The 22,901-nt window shown below is 46.4% G+C and overlaps 1 protein-coding gene across 3 annotated transcripts in view; it reads right to left on the reverse strand.

The window, feature by feature from the left end:
* ADARB2 (adenosine deaminase RNA specific B2 (inactive)) overlaps positions 1–22,901 on the reverse strand; it is a 315,856-nt gene that overhangs the window by 194,451 nt on the left and 98,504 nt on the right. For 2 of the 3 annotated variants that reach the window (XM_077303288.1, XM_077303290.1), the window contains exon 2: positions 17,898–18,032. The exons of the other annotated variant lie outside the window; for it this stretch is intronic. In XM_077303288.1, the coding sequence (XP_077159403.1) occupies positions 17,898–18,032 (135 nt within the window). The remainder of the gene's footprint in view (positions 1–17,897; positions 18,033–22,901) is intronic. 3 annotated transcript variants of the gene reach the window in all.

Below are 22,901 nucleotides of genomic sequence, written 5' to 3' on the forward strand. Positions count from 1 at the left end.
AGCGAGCCCAGAGAATTCCTTCCCCAATCCTCCCAGACCAAACCTGGCTGCCAAATAGATCACCAGCACCACTCCAAAATCCACACCGTTGTTAGCTTAGCTCACATGCACCAACCGGCTAACAAAGGATTGCTCATTGCCTAGAGCTGCTACAAGGAGGAAAGGGTGAAGGATTTTAACAGCCATTGGAGGAAATCTCTCTCCTGCGCTCTCCCCGGCCGCCTGGGCTTTGTTAAAATAGAAAGTGAAGGAACCATAACCTCAAACGTCTAGCAACTGTGGCTGATGTAAATGTGTCAAATATTAAACGCAACTCTGTATTTTTGCCCGGGGAAGGAGACAGTTTCCGTCATTCTGCTATATAGCAGTTATAACCGTAATGACACCTAACGTAGCATTCAAGCCTGTTTGCTCTGATGCCTTATGGCAGCAGGTTATTTGTTATCAGCACCACAGACACAATAAAAAGGGGGAAGAAAGAGCAAGACAGCAAAAGGCACCCAAGACTTCCGTGCTTTTTGAATGAAACCTTCCATGGAAATATTTGGCATATTGAGGGCAGCTGTCTGCAAATCTGGAGGTGCAAAGGCCAAAAGGGGTAAAGGGTGTCCCCAAAGATCAATTTGAGGCTTTGGATTTATGCACCACTCCTTCAGAGTGGGGCCAATCAACGTAGCCCAGTCCCTTTAATTTATTAATTTGATTGAAGTATAATGTTATATCTCTAGCTCACCCTTCCCCAAAGGGCAAGTCGCAGCGTACCAAAACACAGGCATTTTTAAAAATTTCTAAAATGGCTTTAAAATCCACTAATATTCAAATTTAAATCACACTGTTTCACTAAAATGGTAACAAAACAACAAGAATGATTGTACTGGATGGTAAATCCTTACTGTAAAAGCGAGGAGACAGGCTATAAGAGAGGATTTATTTCTCAGATGGAAATTAGCCAGATAGAGGCTAGCTTACTCTATTCTAGGCTTCAGCCCTAGGCCTGGCGGAACAGCTTCGTATTACATGCGCTGCGGAACTGTTCAAGGCTCCACAGGGCCCTGATTTCACTAGGCAGAGCGTTCCACCAGTCTGTGCCGAAAACATGCTGGCTCTGGTTGAAGCCAGCATGACTCTCTGGGGTAAAGGATGGTACAGGTGTTCATCTTCATCTAAGAGTTCTTTGAGAGATGTAATGGGAGATACGTCCTGCAGATACGACAGTCCCAGAACGTTTAGGGCTTTGAAGGTCAACACTTTGACCTTGATCTGGTCCTCCATCTGGAGCCAGTGCAGCTGGGATAGCACAGGCCCATGAAGCTGCATTCTGGACCCATTGGCGTTTCCAGATCAGTTTCAAAGGCAGAGGTCAATACAGAGGTTTAGTACAGAGGCCAAGATTTCTTGATGCAGCCACATTTCGCACAAATATAATAGCTAGCAGCCCAGGGAGCTGCATAGAGGAGCTGTCCAGCATGGAAAAGTAAATGTAAAGGAAAAGGTATCCCCTGTGCAAGCACCGGGTCATGTCTGACCCTTGGGGTTACACCCTCTAGCGTTTTCATGGCAGACTCAATACGGGGTGGTTTGCCAGTGCCTTCCCCAGTCATTACCGTTTACCCCTCAGCAAGCTGGGTACTTATTTCACCGACCTCGGAAGGATGGAAGGCTGAGTCGACCTTAAGCCGGCTGCTGGGATTGAACTCCCAGCCTCATGATCAGAGCTTCAGACAGCATGTCAGCTGCCTTACCACCCTGCGCCACAAGAGGCTCTAATAGGAAAGTAGCTTACGATAGAGATGAACTACTAAAATTTGGTTGCTGCATGAGCTAAGGAGCAGTTTGATAGGCAGAATTATTATTATTATTGTGGCTCACAGTCTGCCTTTCACACTTAAGCCTGAAGGCAGACTACAGGCATGGTAAAAAGAAGTTTTCCATCAATCAGCAGGCAGATCACAAAATACGATGACATCAGGCAGTCAGAAAGAGAATTCCAAGGCAAAATATCGTGGTGGGACTAGGCTTGTAGAACAGGGGAACAATGCATGCAAATGTCGAAAGACATATGTGTTGACATATGTGCTGAAAAGCAAAAAGACAAGAATGGTAGGAAAGACCTTAGCCCTAATAAAAAGTCACACCTCCTGAGCTGAAACAGTCACACTGTGACTTTGCTCCTTCGATAAGAATGCCTCCCGTAAAAAGGTAAGGGTAAAGGTATCCCCTGTGCAAGCACCGAGTCATGCCCGACCCTTGGGGTGACGCCCTCTAGCGTTTTCTTGGCAGACTCAATACGGGGTGGTTTGCCAGTGCCTTCCCCAGTCATGACCGTTTACCCCCCAGCAAGCTGGGTACTCATTTCACTGACCTCGGAAGGATGGAAGGCTGAGTCAACCTTGAGCCGGCTGCTGGGATTGATCTCCCAGCCTCATGGGCAGAGCTTTCAGACAACATTTCTGCTGCCTTACCACTCTGCGCCACAAGATGCCTCCCAGAACAGTTCAATTTTGCAAAATGCAGAAGTGTGTATGTGTGGGCCTTCCCAAAAAAAAAAGCTCCAGTAGGCCATTCCACATTGTAGGGGCCACCCCAGATAATGCAAGGGAATAGGCAGTTACCCATTTAACCACTTTGAGGCAGCTATGGCCGATAAAACCCTCCATTACAATTAAGGACTGCAAAATCTTCAGCTTTTGTTAGCAGTGGCGGCTTCTAATCTGGCAAGCCAGGTGTGATTCCCCGCTCCCCCACATGCAACCAGCTGGGTGGCCTTGGGCTCATCACAGCCCTGATAGCACTGCTCTCCCAGAACAGTAATACCACAGCTCTCTCAGTCCCATCTACCTCACCAGGTGCCGATTGTGGGGAGAGGAAGGGAAGGCAATTGTCAGCCGCTTTGAGACTCTTCCGGGCAGTGAAAAGTGAGGTATAAAAACCAACTCTTGTTCTTCCCCTTGGAAGCTGGGTTACCATCTGTGGAAAGCTCCTTGTCCAGAGGAATATATGATGTTAGTGGAATGAATTTTGAGGATCCAGTCTGTTAGCTATGTGCATCCATGCTGCAATGGGAGGAAAAATAAATTCCTTTTGGAGCAAATCAGAAAGACCAAGTCTAGATTTCTATATATTCACTGGATTCTCAAGACATCCAGAAAAATATCGGCTTGTAAATTAAAAAAACAAACAAACCCAGTCCTGTTGGCTATTCACTGCATAAGATGGTCAGCCTATGAGTGCTTATACAATTCTGGAGGGAGAGATTTGGGCCTGGGGGTAAATATTTCCAATTATTTCTTCTCCATGATGCCTCATGGGGCTCCCAGCTTGTAAGGTAAGTATTTTTTACTCATACACACACACACACACAAAAGGATAAAAAGCCCATTCCCTCTGTGTTCCATTTGGAGGAGAGATTCTCTTTATTCCTCATCTTTCCTAGTAACAAGACAAAGGTGGCAAGAAAAGAAATTCTTTGTACGAAGCTACATACCTGGTAGGAGGCTCTTGGGCGCGGGAAGTATAAAATGACGGCGTTTATATGGAAATGGTAAAATTATGCAATTCTGCATTACATTTAGAAGCAATTTTCACGTTTCTTGAGCTTTTCTGCTACTTGAAAATAATATGGGTTGTTTTGCTGTTTTGCTTCCCTGGAGCTGACAAGTGAACAAAAGCCAACAACTGAACAGTTACCTACAAGCTAAGCAGATAATTAAAGGTTTAACAGACAGTCTGCAAATCATTGGAGAAGCAGCAGATAAAGTAGTGTGTTGCTTTGCTGCTAATAACTAGTGCAGTGCTCCTGTAGATATAACCTGCCTGTTTAGAGGGGGGGGGGGGGGGAGGGAGGAGACCTCTTTGGCCTCATTCAAAGTGTCTGTATCAGTCTTTAAAATCCTTAACAGAATTGCCTTTCTATAGAAACTGCAGAGTGAGCATTAAGTTCTGCTCAACTACTACTGAAAAGCGGTACAATATTGCAAACAAGTAAATAATTGAAGAAGCAATATAATTTAACCAAACACAAACAAAATACTTGACAGAAGAAGAAGAGTTGGTTCTTATATGCCGCTTTTCTCTACCAGAAGGAGTCTCAAAGCGGCTTATAATTGCCTTCTCAACCAGGGGTTTGTGAAATCCGGCGGTTTCTTGATGCCCCTGGAAGGGTTTCCTGGATTGATGGGAGTTAAGTAATTGTTCAGACATTTAAAAATAAATTGTTAGACATTTATCAGGTGAGATGACCATTTATGGTCATGTCAACCTGTTCCCCCACCCCCAAAATGGCCAGTGATGGACCTGGAGGAGGTGGGAAGGGGAGGGGCCCTGGGTGGGCGTGTCCACAGCTCTACTTCCCAACCATATTCTGCACGATGGTGTCACTTCTGGGGTTTCTCAAAGCCTGAAGAACGTTTCAGGGGGTTTCTCAATGGTAAAAAAGTCGAGAAAGGCTGACTTAAGAAAACAAAGTTCTCAAGCAGGTCCGACAGTCATGTGCTAGACTAGAGCTAAAAAACAATCCATGTAAGATGCAATGAAGCCTCCTATCAGCTCACACCATATATATCCTTAGCTGCCACAGCCTATGAAGAAATTTTCTTACCCTCTGGTCGAGAAACAAAATGAGATCCTGCTGTGAAAGGCAGTATGCAGAGAAGGAAGTGGCTTTTCTCTTACTGGAACTACAACGTAGACCTTTGATGTTCTGGAGTAGACCCAATGCCCTGCCTGTTCTTGACCTGCTTTACAATGTTAGAGTCATCTTGACAAGATATGGACAACCACCTCCACCTCATTTAATATAACCTGCCTTTGGGGGGGGGTCTTTTTTGCCCTGTCCCAGTTTTAATGCTGCAAGAGCCAGAGGATCGAGGGCTCTGTACCCATTTTGCCATTTGCAAAAACGACTCATTTCCCCACGGCCATCACTTCTGAACGGGAGAGGGACAAGGAGGAAGAGGTCAAGTTTGAAGCAATCCAATCATTTTCCTTGAAATAAAATTAGAGGCCAACCGGAGTTTCAGTGGAACTCTGCATTAGTACCCGATGCATAAATCATGATTAACGGCCCTGTAATGAGCACAAAATGAATTAATGATGACTGGCCACTTATTTTAAAATTATTCACATTCTTTATGTTCCATCTGATCCAGTTGACAGGCTCCAGGCACAGGCTTGAAGACTTCAAGAAGAAAATAAAAAGTTGGATTCAACTTTTTAATAGCCGCGGAAGTTGAAATTCAGTACTCCATCTGACCCCTTTCTAAAACATCTTAAGCTGATGGAAAATCCCCTCTCTAAATCCGCAAAATGGAAGCGTAACGCCCCTGCAGAGGATTCTGGGATGCACGCCTTGGGGATTCGTTGTGGCCCCATGTGAACTGGGGGGTGGTTCCTACAATGCAGAATGGATTTTCCCGCATCAGCCATGGTAGTTCATGTATTGGAAAGCTCTCCTATGTTCAAAAAGTCACAGTAAATAGGAAATGGGCATGAAAAAAATAATAACCACTTTCTCAAAGTGGTGTGGCCATTTTTCTATATATGGAAAGGTTTCCCACCCAACAAGACTGTATAAAAATGTGTTTAAAATACAAAAAACAAGGATGTGGGGGGTTAGGTAGCCAGTTTGGTGTAGTGGTTAGGAGTGCGGACTTCTAATCTGGCATGCCAGGTTCAATTCTGCGCTCCCCCAAATGCAGCCAGCTGGGTGACCTTGGGCTTGCCATGGCACTGATAAAACTGTTCTGACCTAGCAGTGATATCAGGGCTCTCTCAGCCTCACCCACCCCACAGCCTCACCCACCCCACAGGGTGTCTGTTGTGGGGAGAGGAATGGGAAGGCGACTGTAAGCCACTTTGAGACTACTTTGGGTAGGGAAAAGCAGCATATAAGAACCAACTCTTCATCTTCTTCTTCCAGTTGGGATGGTGATGGTATTTTTTCACACCCAGAGTACAAAAGCCTGAAAGTCACAAGTTACTTGCCTTATTAACACCACAAAGAAGAAGAAGAAAGCCTTCCATTTCCTCTCCCCACAACTGACACCCTGTGAGGGAGGTGAGGCTGAGAGAGCCCTGATATCACTGCCCGGTCAGAACAGCTTCATCAGTGCCGTGGCAAGCCCAAGGTCACCCAGCTGGCTGCATATGGGGGAGTGCAGAATCAAACCCGGCATGCCAGATTAGAAGTCCGCACTTCTAACCACTACACCAAACCGGCTCAAAGAAAGCAGAGCTCTGAGGGTGGCCTTGGTATAAAAGGCCTAATAAAGTCACCCAGACATTCTGTTCATTGTGATGCTATGGGATGGGGGGGGGGGGGGGTAAAGAGCTTAACAAAATCCTAATGCTCCTTAACTTGCAAACATTTTTGTGGGTGGGTGGCCGGTCTGTGTGGGTGTGTGATTGAAAGAGACCTCCATAACACGGAATCCATTGCAAAGTAAGTAAAAGGGATCCATAAATGTATTATGTATGTAATTTTTGCTCCCTGTAAGGATCTGAGCGTAACCATCACTTTAGAAAGCCATAGCCTTCGGGCCAGAGAAATGAGAGCCACAAATCAAGCAGCAAAGCAGTAAAAAAAGATTAATATGTCGGAGTATATTGGCGAGCAGATGATGATCAAAGGCTGGTCTTAAATGGACCCAGCAGGCTCTTCGGAGACGACTAAGTTTCCACATTTTTGTGGGTGTGTGTGACAAAATGATACCCATTCATAACAAAGTTCCCACCGCCACTGAGTGCTAACCGTTAGTGCTGCTTTCCCAGGTAATGATACTCATTTATGACACAGGCCACAAAAAAGAAAGGAGTTTCTCTGCCATTCTTAATCCGTTCTGTCAGCCCAGGGACGAAAGTGCTCCTGCTGTGAAAAAGAGCCACAGTTCGGTGCCTTCCGACAGACGGGCTAAGCAGGCAAAGTGGATTCTGTTTGGCCCCGTATTTTCTCTGCCTGAGGGCAAAGGCCCAGACTTCAAGCCGAGCCCAGATCTCACGGGCTGCAATGGGGCTTACAAAGGTCTTAGTAGCTCTTGGTTCGTCATCATGGTTGCTTAAGAGAGCCAGTTTGGTGTAGTGGTTAGGAGTGCGGACTTCTAATCTGGCAAGCCGGGTTCGATTCTGCGCTCCCCCACATGCATCCAGCTGGGTGACCTTGGGCTCGCCACGGCACTGATAAAACTGTTCTGACCGGGCAGTGATATCAGGGCTCTCTCAGCCTCACCTCCCTCACAGGGTGTCTGTTGTGCGGAGAGGAAAGGGAAGGTGACTGTAAGCTGCTTTGAGACTCCTTTGGGTAGGGAAAAGCGGCATATAAGAACCAACTCTTCTTCTTCTTCTTCTTCGGCTGGCATTAGCGATTTATCGAAGGCCAGGGTACTCATTTGAGGCGTTTGTAAAACTGGGTGGGGGAGGTTGTACATGGTTTTTCTACATCTCCATATGGGAAAATGTTCCTGGGCATCCCCCAAGACAGTAAAATGGAGGCCAGCTGGTTGACTTTCTGGTGACAATTGATTGTATATAAGTATACATGATGAGCATGAGGAAGAAGGCACGCATGCAGAGGAAGTGACAAGAAGAGTTGGTTTTTATACCCAGCTTTTCGCTGCCCAAAGAAGTGGCTTACAATTCCCTTACCTTCCTCTCCCCGCACTGTGTGAGGTAGGTGGGGCTGAGAGAGATCTGACAGAACTGCTCTTCAAGTGCAGCTCTAACAGAACTGTGAACAGACCAAGGTCATGCTGCTTGGCTGCATATGGAGGGGCGGGATATCAAACCCAGTTCTCCAAATTAGAAGCTGCCACTTTTAACCATTCGTTCTTTGAGCCACCTGCTAGAACTCGGATGCCCAGCTCCTGCATGGCAGTGGTTTCTCTCCAGCATACCCCACACCAGAACTTTATTGTGTCTGGACATGTAGTCAATAACCATCTACGACAGCCTTTCCCAGTTTTTTATTGTTGAGAAACGCCTGAAATATTCTTCAAGCTTTGAGAAACCCCAGAAGTGGTGCAATCATGCAGAATATGGCTGGGGAGCATAGCTGTGCACATGCCCACTGGGGGCCCCTCCCTTCCCTTCCCATCCCCTCCCCTCCAGGCCCATCATCGGCCATTTTGGGAGGGGGGCAGACTGACATGACCATGTATGCTCATATAAATTCTCATATCACCCTATAAACAATTCTGCTCCATCCTCCATATGGCACCCTTCAAGTATTTAAAAGGGTGCCATATGGAGGATGGAGCAGAGTTGTTCTCTCTTGCCCCAGAGAGACAGACCAGAAAGAATGGGATGAAATTAATTCAAAAGAAATTCCATCTAAACATCCGGAAGAAGTTCCTGACAGTCAGAGTGGTTCCTCAGTGGAACAGGCTTCCTCGGGAGGTGGTGGGTTCTCCATCTTTGAACATTTTTAAACAGAGGCTGTGAAGGCAAAGGGGTGGTAGGTTACAGTAGATGAGCGATTGGGATGTGAGTGTCCTGCATAGTGCAGGGGGTTGGACTAGATGACCCAGGAGGTCCCTTCCAACTCTATTATTCTATGATTCTATGAAATGTTTAACAAATTTAAAAAAAAACACATAAATAATTATCTCCCACCCACCACTATTCCATCAGGCGTATGGTTGAGGCCAATCTAATGCACAAATAGACATTAGTCAGGCCTCCTACCCCTCCTTCCCATCTCCAGCACCATCTGAAGATGGTTTTAACATCTCCACCAGAATTGGATGTAAAAGAGCACCCAATTGGGGGGGGGGGTTAGTTTAAATTTTTAACTTATTGATCTGAAATAGTTTTAGATTTATTCGTATATGCTTTTATTGATGTTAGTCATTCTGAGCCTGTTCCCAGGGAAAGGCAGCCAATTAATTATTATTATTATTACTGTTATAATAATGATGATGATGATGATGATGATGATGATGATGATGATTTTGGATTTTGTTCTGCTGCTACAGATTAATGCAGCTCCTGACCTGAAATAATGTACAAAAAAGACTCTTTCGGCTCTCAGCACCACATAATAACATATATATCATATATATATATATATATATAATGATTATATATATAATGATGGGGGAGGGAAGGGGAGGGTCCCTGGCTGGGTGTGTATACAGCTCTGCTTCCTAACCATATTTTGCACAATAGTACAACTTTGGTGGTTTCTCAAAGCCTGAAGAATGTTTCAAGGGTTTCTCAACAGTAAACCAGTTGAGAAAGGCTGGGCTAGAGTGTCTTCTTCCAAGGTGGCATGCATTGTGCTCTTTTTCTCCTTAATGCAAGGGCATATGGAATAGTCCACTGTTTCTCTGCTGAGCATAGAGCGCAAAGTCAAGCAGGTCTGGTGCCATCCAATACCCACCAACACGGCATTTCACTACTGATGTTAACATGCCAATTTGAGAAGAGAAGCCTGAATACACCATGAACTGAACGTAAAGAGGGAGTAGAGATCAAAATCTCTTGAATGTGCATCAAAGACCATGTTATATCTCCCGTTCACATGTTCAGAGAGTTTATTTTCATGTGCCGTCCACGAGATGCCCTGAAAACAAGACCTGGACCTAAACTCTGATAATTCTGGTCCCAAATTAAAACCTGACTCCTGGTGATTACTATTGACAACCATCTCATTACTGTTGGCGAGCTCTGTGGCCAATGTTCCGAAGCCAGAGCTCCCACATCATAATTACTAATAAAAAGGAATATGAGGAGGCACTCTGGGCCGCTGTAATAGACCTGCCAATCACAGGCCTGCACTCAGGCCCTGAACATTTATCCTGGGTCGCTCGGAAACACCCCAAGCAGAGCAACTGATGTCTACCTTCATCCCAATTATCCCCAGGAGAAACACAAGGGCGTTGCTCACCGGAGACCTAAAAATGGAGACTGAATGGGGGGGGGGGGGAGGGAGGGATAGCTCGGCCAGGTAAGGAAAGGAACAAAATGAAAAGGGACGCTTATAAAAAGCCCTCTGAATGGAGAAAAATGTTAGCAGGGTAAATAAGTCATAGATACGCACACGCTGTATTTTAGGGGAAAGGGGAGAAAAGGATTTATTGATGGAGCGACAGACATACTGTGATAGTGCAGAGGAAAGATAGGGCCAGGCTACATGGCTACCTAAGAAGAAGAAGAAGTTGGTTCTTATATGCCGCTTTTCTCTACCCAAAGGAGGCTCAAAGCGGCTTACAGTCGCCTTCCCTTTCCTCTCCCCACAACAGACCCCCTGTGAGGTGGGTGAGGCTGAGAGAGCCCTGATATTACTTATTACTGCTCGGTCAGAAGTTTTATCAGTGCCTGGCGAGCCCAAGGTCACCCAGCTGGCTGCATGTGTGGGAATGCAGAGTCGAAGTCTGCACTCCTAACCACTACACCAAACTGGAGGAGAGCAGGAACCTCTGAGAAGAAGGAGGATGTTCCCCTAAGAGTAGCAATCTAGGGACAGACAAAAAAGAACATTTAATAGGAGAGAAATGTCCTGAGCTCTCTGACCTATCTAACAGTCTTCTTGCTGCCCCCCTTCAGGGTCTTCTTCTTCTCTTTGTTCACCAGACATTGTCTAGTCCAGGGGTAGTCAAACTGTGGCTCTCCAGATGTCCATGGACTACAATTCCTATGAGCCCCTGCCAGCATTTGCTGGCAGGGGCTCATGGGAATTGTAGTCCATGGACATCTGGAGGGCCGCAGTTTGAGGCCTGACTTTTTGGCTTTGCTTCCATCCTGGCATTTGGTTTTTGCTCCTGACGATACGGCAAGGAGCAAAATAAGTGACCGTTTTGTCAGACACAGTAGACTCATTTCTGGGAAGGCGTTTGGCACCCGTCGTGGGCTTGTTTATTACTCAGCAGCAGGCAGCTGGAAAGCTTGAAAGAAAAACCTTTGCCGGTCATTAATTAAAAAATAAATGTCAGCTTATACAGTGATTTGCTGCAATAAACTGACAAAACGCTGGTGCGTATTGCCTCTAAAAGCCAAGAATGCTGCTCATCCTTTGACGGGCGAGGGTGGCGTGAGTGGAAGAAGCAGGCACCGACGGGCACAGCCCAAACCAATCGGCAAGGAATCTCAAGACGATGTCAGCTTCGAGGAGATGCAAAAATGTTAGGTACTCAAATGCTGATCAACTGGCAAAGGTCAAAGGATGTTCTTAGTTTAAGGTGACCAGATTGTCTCACTTTTGGGGGACATCTGGGGACACCTGGCAAATTGTACTTAAGTTGAAATTAAATATATATATATATATATTACAGTACTATTTTTGCGTTCTATGCATTCTATGAAACTTTTTGTTGCTCCGTATAGACCAAATTTTTAATCAAGAACCCCCCTCCCCACCCAGTCAATGGTGTCCCGCTTTACCAATGTTAAAATCTGGTCACCTTATCTTAGTTACTTCACTTCAAAGTAGAATGCAGCAACCGTGAATTTAGAAGATAAAAGATGGGGCTGCCAAGCCTCCTCAAGGCGCAGAGGATTCCCTGCCCCAACCTCTAATGAAGGATTAAAAATAAAATAAAAACATAATGGCCATGTTGCAATTGTGACATTACTTCTGGGGGAAACCCCAATGGATTGTGGGTAGCTCTAGGAATCGCTGCCCTGAGTCCATTCAAGCTGAGGGGGCGGCTTATAATTCTAAAGCATCCTTTCTCAACTTTTTTGCTGTTGACAAACCCCTGAAACATTCTCCAGGCTTTGAGAAACACCAGAAGTGGTGCGATCCCAACCAATACGGAAGATAGCTCCTTCCCTTCCCATTCCCTCCAGCCCCATCATTGGCCATTTAGATATGGGGGTGGGTGGGTCAACATGACCATATGTGGTCATATCCCTTGATAAATGTTTAACATTTTTTAAAAAAATATATTAAAAATCCATTAATTCCCACCCCCATTTGAGAAACCCTTCCAGGGCTGAAACCCTGATTGAGAAGGCCTGATATAAACAAACAAACCAATAAATAATGGCATTACCATAGAGTTTCCAAAGATTCCTAGAGCTACTTGTCACTCGTGTGCCCTGTCCCCACCTCCAACCCTAATAACCAGGCATAAATTTATAGTGGCATCAATTTGGCTAAAATGTTCTGATGCTGGGATGGGGCCTCGCTATATTAGCAGCTCCTGAAGCATTACGTACAGCTTTGCTCTTGCCTTACCTTCATAATTATAGAAACTACAGGAAATACTGACATGCAGAGGACATGGGTGTATTCTGCATCAACAGGGTCTAGATCTATTAAATCGACAAAATAGCCTTATATGAATAAAGCTATTTCCCCCCCAGAAGTTAGAATACAAGTCTAACCCATTCCTTCCCTTACGGCTTCTTCTTTATATCACCTTCAGTAGAACACATGGAACAGCCCTCTGGTAAGCAACACTCATCATTTCCCCCTTTCATTCATTTACAATTTACCAGCCTGTTTCATAGATCAATTGGAGTGGCCTAATTCCCATAAGGGGGCACCTTTCTGAAGGGGGCTTCCGTCGCAAATCAGTAATAGCGGCCGTTCGGTCGAGTTCCAAGAGAAAAGGCGACATGAAAAGCTTGGCTGGCAGATTTATTGATTACATTTCACCAGTGACCAGCAAGAGGCAAGCGCTCTGAATAATCCCCAAAGGTGATCATTAGCACTGAGTAACTGTCACTAAACATTAGACCCAGCAGCCGGCTGGAGCAAAGGGGAAAAAAGCACAATGCTTTACGGGCAAGAGCCGAGTGGCGCAGCCAACAGTGCAAAAGGGAAGAGGGAGGGAGGGAGGTTGCATTAATGCGGGAGACAGCGGAGACATGTAAGAGAGCATCGCCGTTACATGCCGATCTCGGGTTACTACTATGTAAGATCAGGACTCCCTCATTAGTACTTGAATGGGAGATCAGCATGAAGTCCGGGGTTGGTACGCAGAGGCAGGCAATGGCAAACCACCCCTGTACATCCCTTGCCTCGAGAACCTTCTGTGGTTGTCGGATGTTGGCTATGACCTGACAGCACTTTGGACTACCAGATCAGGACCAACCCACCAAATACGGCCTCCCTGTCACGTACACAGAGACCGGTGATAGTAATGCCGGGGCCGATCGCTGCAACCAACACAGCCATAATTAACAAACAACTGTCAGACGAATCACTGGGAATGATGAAGAATTATTAAATCAAGGAATAATAAATCAGTAGCCATTTTCTGTCTTAGAGTCCTTAAGAGTTTGTGGAACTAGCAGGGTGCGCCTTGGGAAAGAAGAATCTATCTGCATCCCTCTTAAGACCTGTTCAATCAGACAAGATCAATGTTTAGATATTTTCCCGGATAAATTTAGATTTCAGCTTCAATTCAGTTCCTTAAATTTCTATTGCCAGACTGTTAAACAATTTATTTTTCCTTGGAATTATGTGGTAAGTTACACGAGGTATCCGTTGTAGCCTACTTCTCCCGAATCGTTTGGGTGTAAACAGGTATATTTTGTATTTTAGTTTTACAGCTCTGGTGTAATTCCACAATAAACTTCCCACTGCTACAGAGAGACCCACTAGAGGCTCAATAAATGCCATGGCTAAGGACAGCATCAAAATCCTACACAACCAATCAGACTTACACGACGCTATCACGACGGAAAAGCAAACAGGTTGTAAGGGAGTCCTCCAAAACTGCCCCAAAGGACAAGGAGATGCCAAAGAGGTGGATGAAAGAAATCTGAGCAATTCGTGGTGGTTTTGTTTAAGGGATAAATTTCAGAAACTGAATAAATAAAATACTCGTCGGACAGAAGATTATACAATTGCCATCTTGGCTTGAGAAATTCCTGGAGATTCAGGGTTGAGCCCTGGAGTTTGAGAAAGGGATCTTGGTGAGGATGGGATGTCCTAAGAGTCCTAAGCTGCCATTTCCTTCGGGGTAACTAATCTCAGTCACCCGAAAGTCAGTTCTAATTCTGGGAGAACTCCAGGCCCCAAAGGGAAATTGGTAACCCTAGTGAATACGGGGGGTTGAGAACCTTAAGGTCAGAGGGGAGATGGCATCAGATCCAGAGACACATGGCAGCTATGTTAGCGGCCAGCCCTGCAAATGCTATAACAGCGCACTGCTTGCAAGGATGCCCTGTCTTACAATGAACCAGAGGCAGGCTGCCGAAATCCGCCTTTGTGTTCCCACAGCTAGCCCTCTTCCCAGAAGCACAAGGATCTCCTTCTTTTGCTGCGGCAGCAGAAACATACCCGGCACGCATGGGCAGTAGTTCCCAGAGCTAATTTTCTAGCTGTCCCTTCTATTAGCATCCTGCCGGTTCCGCCTTTGGTGCGCGTGGGCCGCTGGGCCTGACAGAAAAATTAAGAGGTTTTAATTTCCCCCTTCACCCTCTGTAGACATTGTTCCATCCGCCACGTGTAAGTGCTTTGCAGGAAGGCCCCTCGGCTCGGAGAATCGCAACAGAACATTTTGGAGCAACGGCAGCGCAGCCCGGCTTCAAAGTTAGAACAGCCGTCCTTGAAAAAGAGTCCCGCTGCTCAGCAGGGGGGGGGCATTAAGAGGTGAGCGGGAATGTTTGTAACGTTTGGACCACAGCACCAATGTGATTTTCCTTGTGGCCCGGGGCTAAACAGCCCAGCTTTCAAGTATGTCACAGTACAGAAATGCAGTCCAGAAGACAGGCACATCAATTGAAAGGGTGTACAGAGACGTAGGTCAGGGGTAGTCAAACTGCGGACCTCCAGATGTCCATGGACTACAATTCCCAGAAGCCCCTGCCAGCGAATGAATTGTAGTCCATGGACATCTGGAGGGCTGCAGTTTTGACTACCCCTGATGTAGGTGATAGTAACCCCAAAGGAAACCCAGAACAAATTGTGCTTTTGAAAAAAAAAAAGACAGTGGTTTAAGGCAAGCTGTTTGGGAAGGTGGAAAGAATGGAACCACATCTATTTATTTATTGAAACTCTTTTTATGCTCCCTTCCCACCTGCCCACCCAGGGTCTCCACAGTGAGCCTAAAGCCATTAATACATTTGAACCATTAAAACAACTTATGAAACAATTCAATAAAAACACATAGACCTAATATATCAAGAGATTTCCGGGACCCATCTGGCACCTAAACATTGCAAAGCAGCGTCCCGTGGGCAATAGCCAGGGGTGCTAGCCCCTAAGTGGGATCCCCCAGAATTACAGCTCATCTCCAGACTACAAAGATCAGTTCTTGCTGGAAAAAAATGGACGCTCTGTAGAGTGGACTCTAGGGCATTGTACCCCACAGAACTCCCTCTCTTCCCCAGGCTCCCAGGGGAACCTGGCAACCCTAACGAGGAACACAACACATCGAAGAAGAAACTGCAAGGCTATGGTACTAATCCTGGATACTTTAGGCTGATCCTGCATTGAACAGGGGGGTTGGACTAGGTGGTCTTCCAACTCTGTGATTCTATGCTTTTAAGGCCAAGATCCAGAGCTCACGATTTATCAAAGGGTCAAGCAGAGAATCGAATCAGCCGGGTCCCCTCACGTTCAGTATTTAGGAAGCAGTTGAAGATGGCTTCTGCATTTGGTTAAGTCAAGCCAAGCGGGGAAATTCAAATCTACCTTCTTGCATTGCGAGATGGACTGGACTTAGATGACCCAGGTGACCGTGTCTCATCAACTCTTGGTAGCAAGAGTAGGTTGGCCTGGGTGAGGACTTTGACGTGGGCTGCCAAGGTAGTCCAAAGTTGCTGTGCTGAGGTAGGCAATGGCCGACCACCTCTGAATGTCTCTTGTTTTGAAAACCTCACGAGGGACCGCCGTAAGATGTCTGCCACTTGATGGCCTTGCCTACCTATCGCAAGGGAAGATTTCTGGGCCACAGGCAGATGCTCTAGAACAGAGGTAGTCAAACTGCGGCCCTCCAGATGTCCATGGACTACAATTCCCAGGAGCCCCCTGCCAGCGAATGCTGGCAGGGGGCTCCTGGGAATTGTAGTCCATGGACATCTGGAGGGCCGCAGTTTGACTACCCCTGCTCTAGAACCACACACCCACTCCCCCCCCCAAGAACAGCAACCTCATTCGTAGCGAGGAAAATACCTCCGCCAGACACAAAACATGGGAGGGGCAATTGCCGTATTTGGGGTGGAGGGAAAAGCCGGCAGCACCCTCTGCAACACTTTGTGGATCCCGTCCCCCCCCTTCCATTTCCATACTGTTCCGAGATATTGGCAATTATTATTTAAGTCAAAAGGGAAAAGGAAGAATAATTTACACCATCCATCATTGTTTCCTTGCATGAATAAATTACAAGACACCGCAGCAAATCAATTGTGGGGAAAGAAACAACCCATGCCAAACACAGTGCTCGTGTGTATAATTTCCTTAATGTTTTCCATCCTCATACATCAAAACTACCCAGTGAGTTTGGCAAACCTGACGCAGGAGGAAAGCTCATTATCCCAAGGTCTTGCAGGGCATCGGAAACCTACCTGGTGAGCCAGACCGTATAATGGGGGAAAGAGGGGCGCCTAATCTCCCAAGAAACCCACTCCTGGGCCGGCCTGCCCCTCCCCGCCTTCATCTTGCACCACTAAGTTATGTGAGGCTGCAAACCCTTTGTAATCCAGTGTCAGCTCGATGCTGGAGTCCCTGAACTCGACTTTTCTTACTAATTTTGGGCAAACGGCAAGGAGCCCAGCCTCTCTTTGAGCTAGTGCCGAACCCTCTAAAGATGTTTCCTTCCAAATGCAAGCAGCAGCGCTGATCTGGCAATGCTCGGAAGATTTCTTCCGACACCTTTGTAGTGTTCTCCTGCACAGGCAAAGCTCACTTCCTCTGCAAGGGAAGATTCAAATCACTGAGGGTAGGTCGGCTCTGTGGATGCGACGTACTCTCTGATTCCAAAAAAGACTCATGGATCGGGGCATGAAGAAGCTGGTCAGTCTGTTCCAGCTGACTCCAGCGCCTTTGATCACCCTTGACAGGCAGAACGGGTGAAGAAGTCTCCAGTTGCTGCCACAAAAAGGCTGGAGTATCCTCCCCCCCCCCCAGTAATTTTATGCTATTTGGAAAGGCGATGGGTCCCTGCTCCGCCTTTATCTGCACCTTGTGCTTGGGAAGGAATTGATACTGATCCATGATCGTCCAGACTCAAGAACAGCCCATTGTCAACACTGGCCCTGCAATAGGGCCTCCAATTGCAGACTATGCTTCTCTTCATTTATTGATTGATTTAGCTGCCTAAGGACGTGGTGAGCTCCCTTACACTTCAAGCAGCGGTGGGACGAACACTTGTCAGGGGCGTTTTATCCTGAACCTGCATCAAGCAGGAGGCTGGACTAGACGGCTTGTATGGCCCCTTCCAACTCTATGATTCCATGATTCAAGCTTTTGTGATGTCCCTGACAAGAGGCATGAAACTAAACTCACCTTCCGTGTGTGGTGCACAGTTTCAGGGTCATCTGGGATAGGTTTCCCAGGCCTCCAGCCCTTGTTGATGTCTGCCGCTTCAAGTGGCAGCAGGACAAAAACAAAAATCCTGCATCGCAGGTAGCATGGAATCACTTCCAGGGGAAACTGAGAAGTGACATCAGGTCACTGTAGGAATTGACAGAAACTCTGTGGTAAAACAGCTCCCAGTGATTCCTAGAGCATCGTAATGACATGTCTGGCTGCCTCGTTTTGCCACAGAGTTTCTGGCAAGTCCTAGAGTGGCAGAAGTGGTGCCGTGGCACACGTGACAGCCACCATGTCCGCATCAGTCCTCCCACCTCAACCTCCTGAACACAACCTTAACATGACTATCCTAATATGACAAGTGTTGTGATTTAAAAGACTCTATTCCTTTTTTAGCATCAAATGAACGTAACATAGTGGTCAACTCTACACAGAGATCGGATGGACACAGACATCTTTACACTTTCAAACTTACCACGTGGTGGCTCTAACTGTGGGGCGAAGCGGTGGTCTGAAGCCTCCAGCCACGCAGTAAGCTGAGTGTTACAACGCTCCCGCAAACGCTGGGAAATCCGGGGAAGCCGGGTGGGAACCCACCCTGAATTCTCTGCTGTTGGGCAAAAGAAAGAATGCTATTATCAAAGTGCTATATGCATACATGTGGGAGATGTCTTCAAGCTTTGATTGACTTTTCCTTGGGTTTCATGGCATGTCGCTACCTTTCTCCCCATTCCTATGTTGTCTGCTGCCAGCCTTCAGGTGGAGTCTAGAGTTTCCTGCAATTACAATTGATCTCCAGACTATGGTTCTTCTGGAGGGAATGGCAGCTTAGAAGGAACAGCTGGCTCTGGGGCTTCCAAGCCTTCTCCAGCCAGATATTCAGACTTCCTCCAGCATCCTGTGACCGTAAGTGGGCTGTACTGAGTTTGGCTTTACTGTAATCCATTGCGTGGTCTGCCATGCATTTGTAACCCAAATCAAGGAAGGCAAAAAAAACAGAAGCTTTCTTTTCTGAAAGCAGCCTGGGTGTGTTTGCAGTTGTTTAACTTCACGTGAGGATATTTCAGCAATTCTCCCGTACTCGCAAGCAAGAGTAGCGGCATGCGGGTTCCATCTGTGCCCCTCTTCCCACCCCCCTCTAAGAGATTTTTATTGGGGGAATGATAATAAGTTGAGTATCTCCTTTTTTGCTATTGTGATTGGTTGGGTCTGTGTTATGTTTCTATGTCTGGGGTTTTAATGGGGGTTTTATTGGGATTTTATTCAGATAACTGTAACCTGGCACGAGCCCTTTGGGAGTGGTGGGTATTAAATCGAAATAATAATAATAATAATAATAATAATAATAATAATAATAATAATAATAATAATAATAATAATAATAATAATAATAATTCTCCCGACCCCAAGAGGTTGACCTCTCCAGAGTTGTTTCTGGGCGACCCAAAGCAAAATCCAAAAACAACATCTGTGTAAAGCCTTTTTATTAAGACCCATCCAAGCCCCACAAAACTGCATTTGTGCCAGGTTGGCTGCTATTTCTGGCTTAGCCTTAATAAAAAGGTATTCAAAGGCTTTCCTTTCTGCAAATAAAAAGCACACAGGAATACCGGTAGGATGACTTTACTGCACCGTATTAGTGACCTTAATATATTGGGCCTGGAGAATTTCTAGATAGATATTGAGGTGTCGCTTTACGGCTGATTATGGTTCATCAGATTTTCTGACATTTGAGCCATAAATTAGATGGAAAGTACATTTGTAATGTGAAGTCCATGTCTACTTACTTAATCTAATCAAGCCTCAAATACTTGCTTTAGCAGGCTAATAGCCTCTTGAAGAAACATGGGGCTGTTCCACATTTCATTTACATGATGGATGGCACAGGGAGATGGATTAAATGGGAGGCGAATACCTTGGGACACAAAAAAAAAGACAGAGAGAGCATGCGATGGTGCTCGTTGCGTCGTGAATATTTCAGCTGCCGTCAGACCAAGGAAGGGCCTCAGGAATCCAGAAGGAAAACGATGCCGGATCAGACAGGAGGTGATTTAAGGTGGGAGTAGGCATGTAGGCTCCGCCCCCTCCCAGCTGCAGAACTTCCTTCTGCTCAGGTGGAGCAGGGGAGCAATGGAAGTAGCTGGTTCCCTGGAATCATAGAATAGCTTGTGGCTGAGTCCATTTAAGCGCAAGGGGAAAGGCAGCTGCCGTGGACCCCTGGGGGGGGGTGTCCCATGGACATCTGGTTGGGGATCTCTACCCTAGAATCATGTCCTTTTCTCCCTTCCCTGATGCTACAAGCCAAGGCGTAATGGGGAAGACCTTCCAGAGCTAAATCCCCACGTGTACAGTGGTGTTGTGCCATAGGTGTTTGAGAATACTGCCCAGAAAGCATGGCTGATGGCCACCACTACAGAAATTTAAAGAAATATGAGATCCACAGCAGCTCTCCAGCAACTTATTGAGCATGGGCCCTCTGCATGATTTGTGCTGAGAAAGAGGTTATAACCCTGCAAAGCAGGGGTAGTCAAACTGCGGCCCTCCAGATGTCCATGGACTACAATTCCCAGGAGCCCCTGCCAGCAAATGCTGGCAGGGGCTCCTGGGAATTGTAGTCCATGGACATCTGGAGGGCCACAGTTTGACTACCCTTGCTGTAAAGGGTCACTGTTCGTGAGGCTGGCCACAGGCTGTTCGGGTCTATGACAGGTCCTGCCTTGAACCCAATAGAGCAGGGGTAGTCAAACTGTGGCCCTCCAGAAAGAAAGGCCCATGAAGGCACCAATGGAATGATTTCTCCCTGGCTATCGTTTACATTTTAATGAATTCTAAAACTGAAACGAAACAAGTCAAATGAAATCAGTACATAAAGCCCCATTTTTCATTAGAACTGGAGTTATGCAAAAGATTATGGCCGCTCTCGACAAAAAGGCATTATCGAGCTTCAAAACAATATGCAGGAACGGTAAATTTGCTTAAGTGCGGGCGGCATGTAAAAAGGACACCGGTTTGGCAGTTTTGCAGGAATGAGTGAGACCGAAAACGCCTTGCGCTAGCCGGCTCAGAGAGTTATTAAAGATTAAATATGAGAAACAGTTTTCAGGCTATGACTGGGGACTCAGAGCTCTGCCGTTGCTGCCTCAATGCAGCTCCTCCTCTTTGTGTAGTTTCCTGTTTATTGTATAATTTTTTTTACATCTAAGAAGTGAAAAAATTCTGCACGGATGTAATCAAACTTTCCCAATGAGTAAAGCTCAATTCAAGCATACCTCATACAGATTCAATAAAATGACATCTTCCTTCGCGTGCTCAATTCTTCGACTTTTACACTATTCTACTTGTTCTGCCCACAGGGAGAGACAAGAAGCAAACCAGGGCTCTGGAATCTCACCTTGGGATTGTTCACCTGTTTGCAGTCTAGGGGGAGGAAACACGTAGAGGGGAGTATTGTCCACACTGAAACATTCTTCAGACTTTGAGAAATCCCAGAAGTGGCACAATTGTGCAAAATATAGAAGGAAGCATAGCTGTGGACACGCCCACCTGGGGCCCCTCCCCTTCCCACTCCCTCCAGGCCCATCTCTGTCCATTTTAGGAGGTGGGGGGGCAGTCGACATGACCATATATGGTCATAAGGTATCCCCTGTGCAAGCACCGAGTCATATCTGACCCTTGGGGTGACGCCCTCTAGTGTTTTCATGGCAGACTCAATACGGGGCGGTTTGCCAGTGCCTTCCCCAGTCATTACCGTTTACCCCCCAGCAAGCTGGGTACTCATTTTACCGACCTCGGAAGGATGGAAGGCTGAGTCAACCTTGAGCCGGCTGCTGGGATTGAACTCCCAGCCTCATGGGCAGAACTTTCAGACAACATTTCTGCTGCCTTACCACTCTACACCACAAGAGGCTCTATATGGTCATATCACCCGGTAAATGTTTACCAATGTTTATATATATATGTTTATATATATATATTCAAAATTAATTAACTCCCACCCATTTGGGAAACCCTTCCAGGGCCATCAAGAAACCCCAGGGTTTTACAGAACCCTGGTTGAGAAAGCCTAGTCTAAAGAAATGACCATCTGAATCTGAAATGAAATTACGGCTCCCATTTTTTGCAGTTTTTCTTGTTAGGTTACAAGAAAAGCCAAGATGCAACTCTGTGGACCTGACCTCAAATTATATTCAGAAGTTGCTTTGGTCAAGTGTGCTCTGTACAGGAGGGCAGAGGAGTTCCTCCTGGCCCAAACTTTCTGAAAATAAACCCAAACGACGGCTTAAACGTGACCTCGTCATCTTCTTTTAAAGCTGTCACTTTGGAAATATCGCAGTGTTTCAATTTAGCGGAGATCTACCGGAAAGGAGGAGGGTCCACGCGCACAACTTTAATGTGCTTTTCAAGGTCTACTGCTGCTTGCTGCGTTTGTTTTCAGCTAGAAGAGAAAATGAGATGGGAAACGGAAAACGGAACTGGGTGAACGGTTTATAAAATTAGTTTGAACTTGCCCAAACTGAGAGGTTTTATGCATCTCAAATCTCATTTCTCTTCTGAATTCTAGGCCTTGCCCACAGGTCTTCTGTTGTATCCACTCAGTGGTTCGCTCTTTGCAAAAACGAAACACTCGGTAAGCTTTCAGGAACGCGCGTATCTTGTCATATTACACACATAAGGTTGGGATCCAGTTTTCCCCTCTGCCGTGGCTGTGTTCCCACAGTGACCTCAATGAATTATATGAATTTCCGTGTGCTGGGCACCAACTGGATGAGACAGGTAGTCCACGAGCTGGGTTGTGGTTCTAGTGACCCAACTTACCATTCCTGTTTGCCACAAGGCAGTAGTGAAGAACTTTATCTCCCAAGCGCTACAAGACTTGATTTGGAGCTCAGGGAGATGCCCCAGGGCCATGTTGGCTCTAGAAATAATGCAGGAGAAAAGGCAGAGCTCTCTGCTCTGTTGCCAGAAGGCAGAACTGGAGAACTCCCCCCCCCTCCCCAAGCACCACAAGACTTGATTTGGAGCTCAGGGAGATGCCCCAGGGCCATGTTGGCTCTAGAAATAGTGCAGGGGAAAAGGCAGAGCTCTCTGCTTTCCCTGCACTGAAGTCCAAATAGGAATTGGACTCAGAGGAGCTTGGGGAAATACGTCCTCCACATCTGCCATCAAGGCTACAGTTTGGGAAATTGCAACCCGATTCGTGGAATTACAACTCTGTCTCATGCGGGCCTTGGAGGAAACGGTTATAGAATAGCTGTCTCCCAACATGCTAATTTTCCATATGCAGGGCTTGTCACTGCATGGCGGAGCATTCAATCATGTGAGCACTCGACTTCTGTCTGAAGAGGGACACCGACGCAGTGAGAACCGGGCTTCCCGTCTGCTCGTAAAAAAGCCTCTGAGAAATACTAACGTCATAAAGCCATGTAGTATCTTTTTGCCAAGAGCAACAGAGGAAAAAGTCCTCTCGAAATAAATTGGC

The sequence above is a fragment of the Paroedura picta genome, chromosome 11 (assembly GCF_049243985.1).
Source record: "Paroedura picta isolate Pp20150507F chromosome 11, Ppicta_v3.0, whole genome shotgun sequence".
Lineage (NCBI taxonomy): Eukaryota > Metazoa > Chordata > Lepidosauria > Squamata > Gekkonidae > Paroedura > Paroedura picta.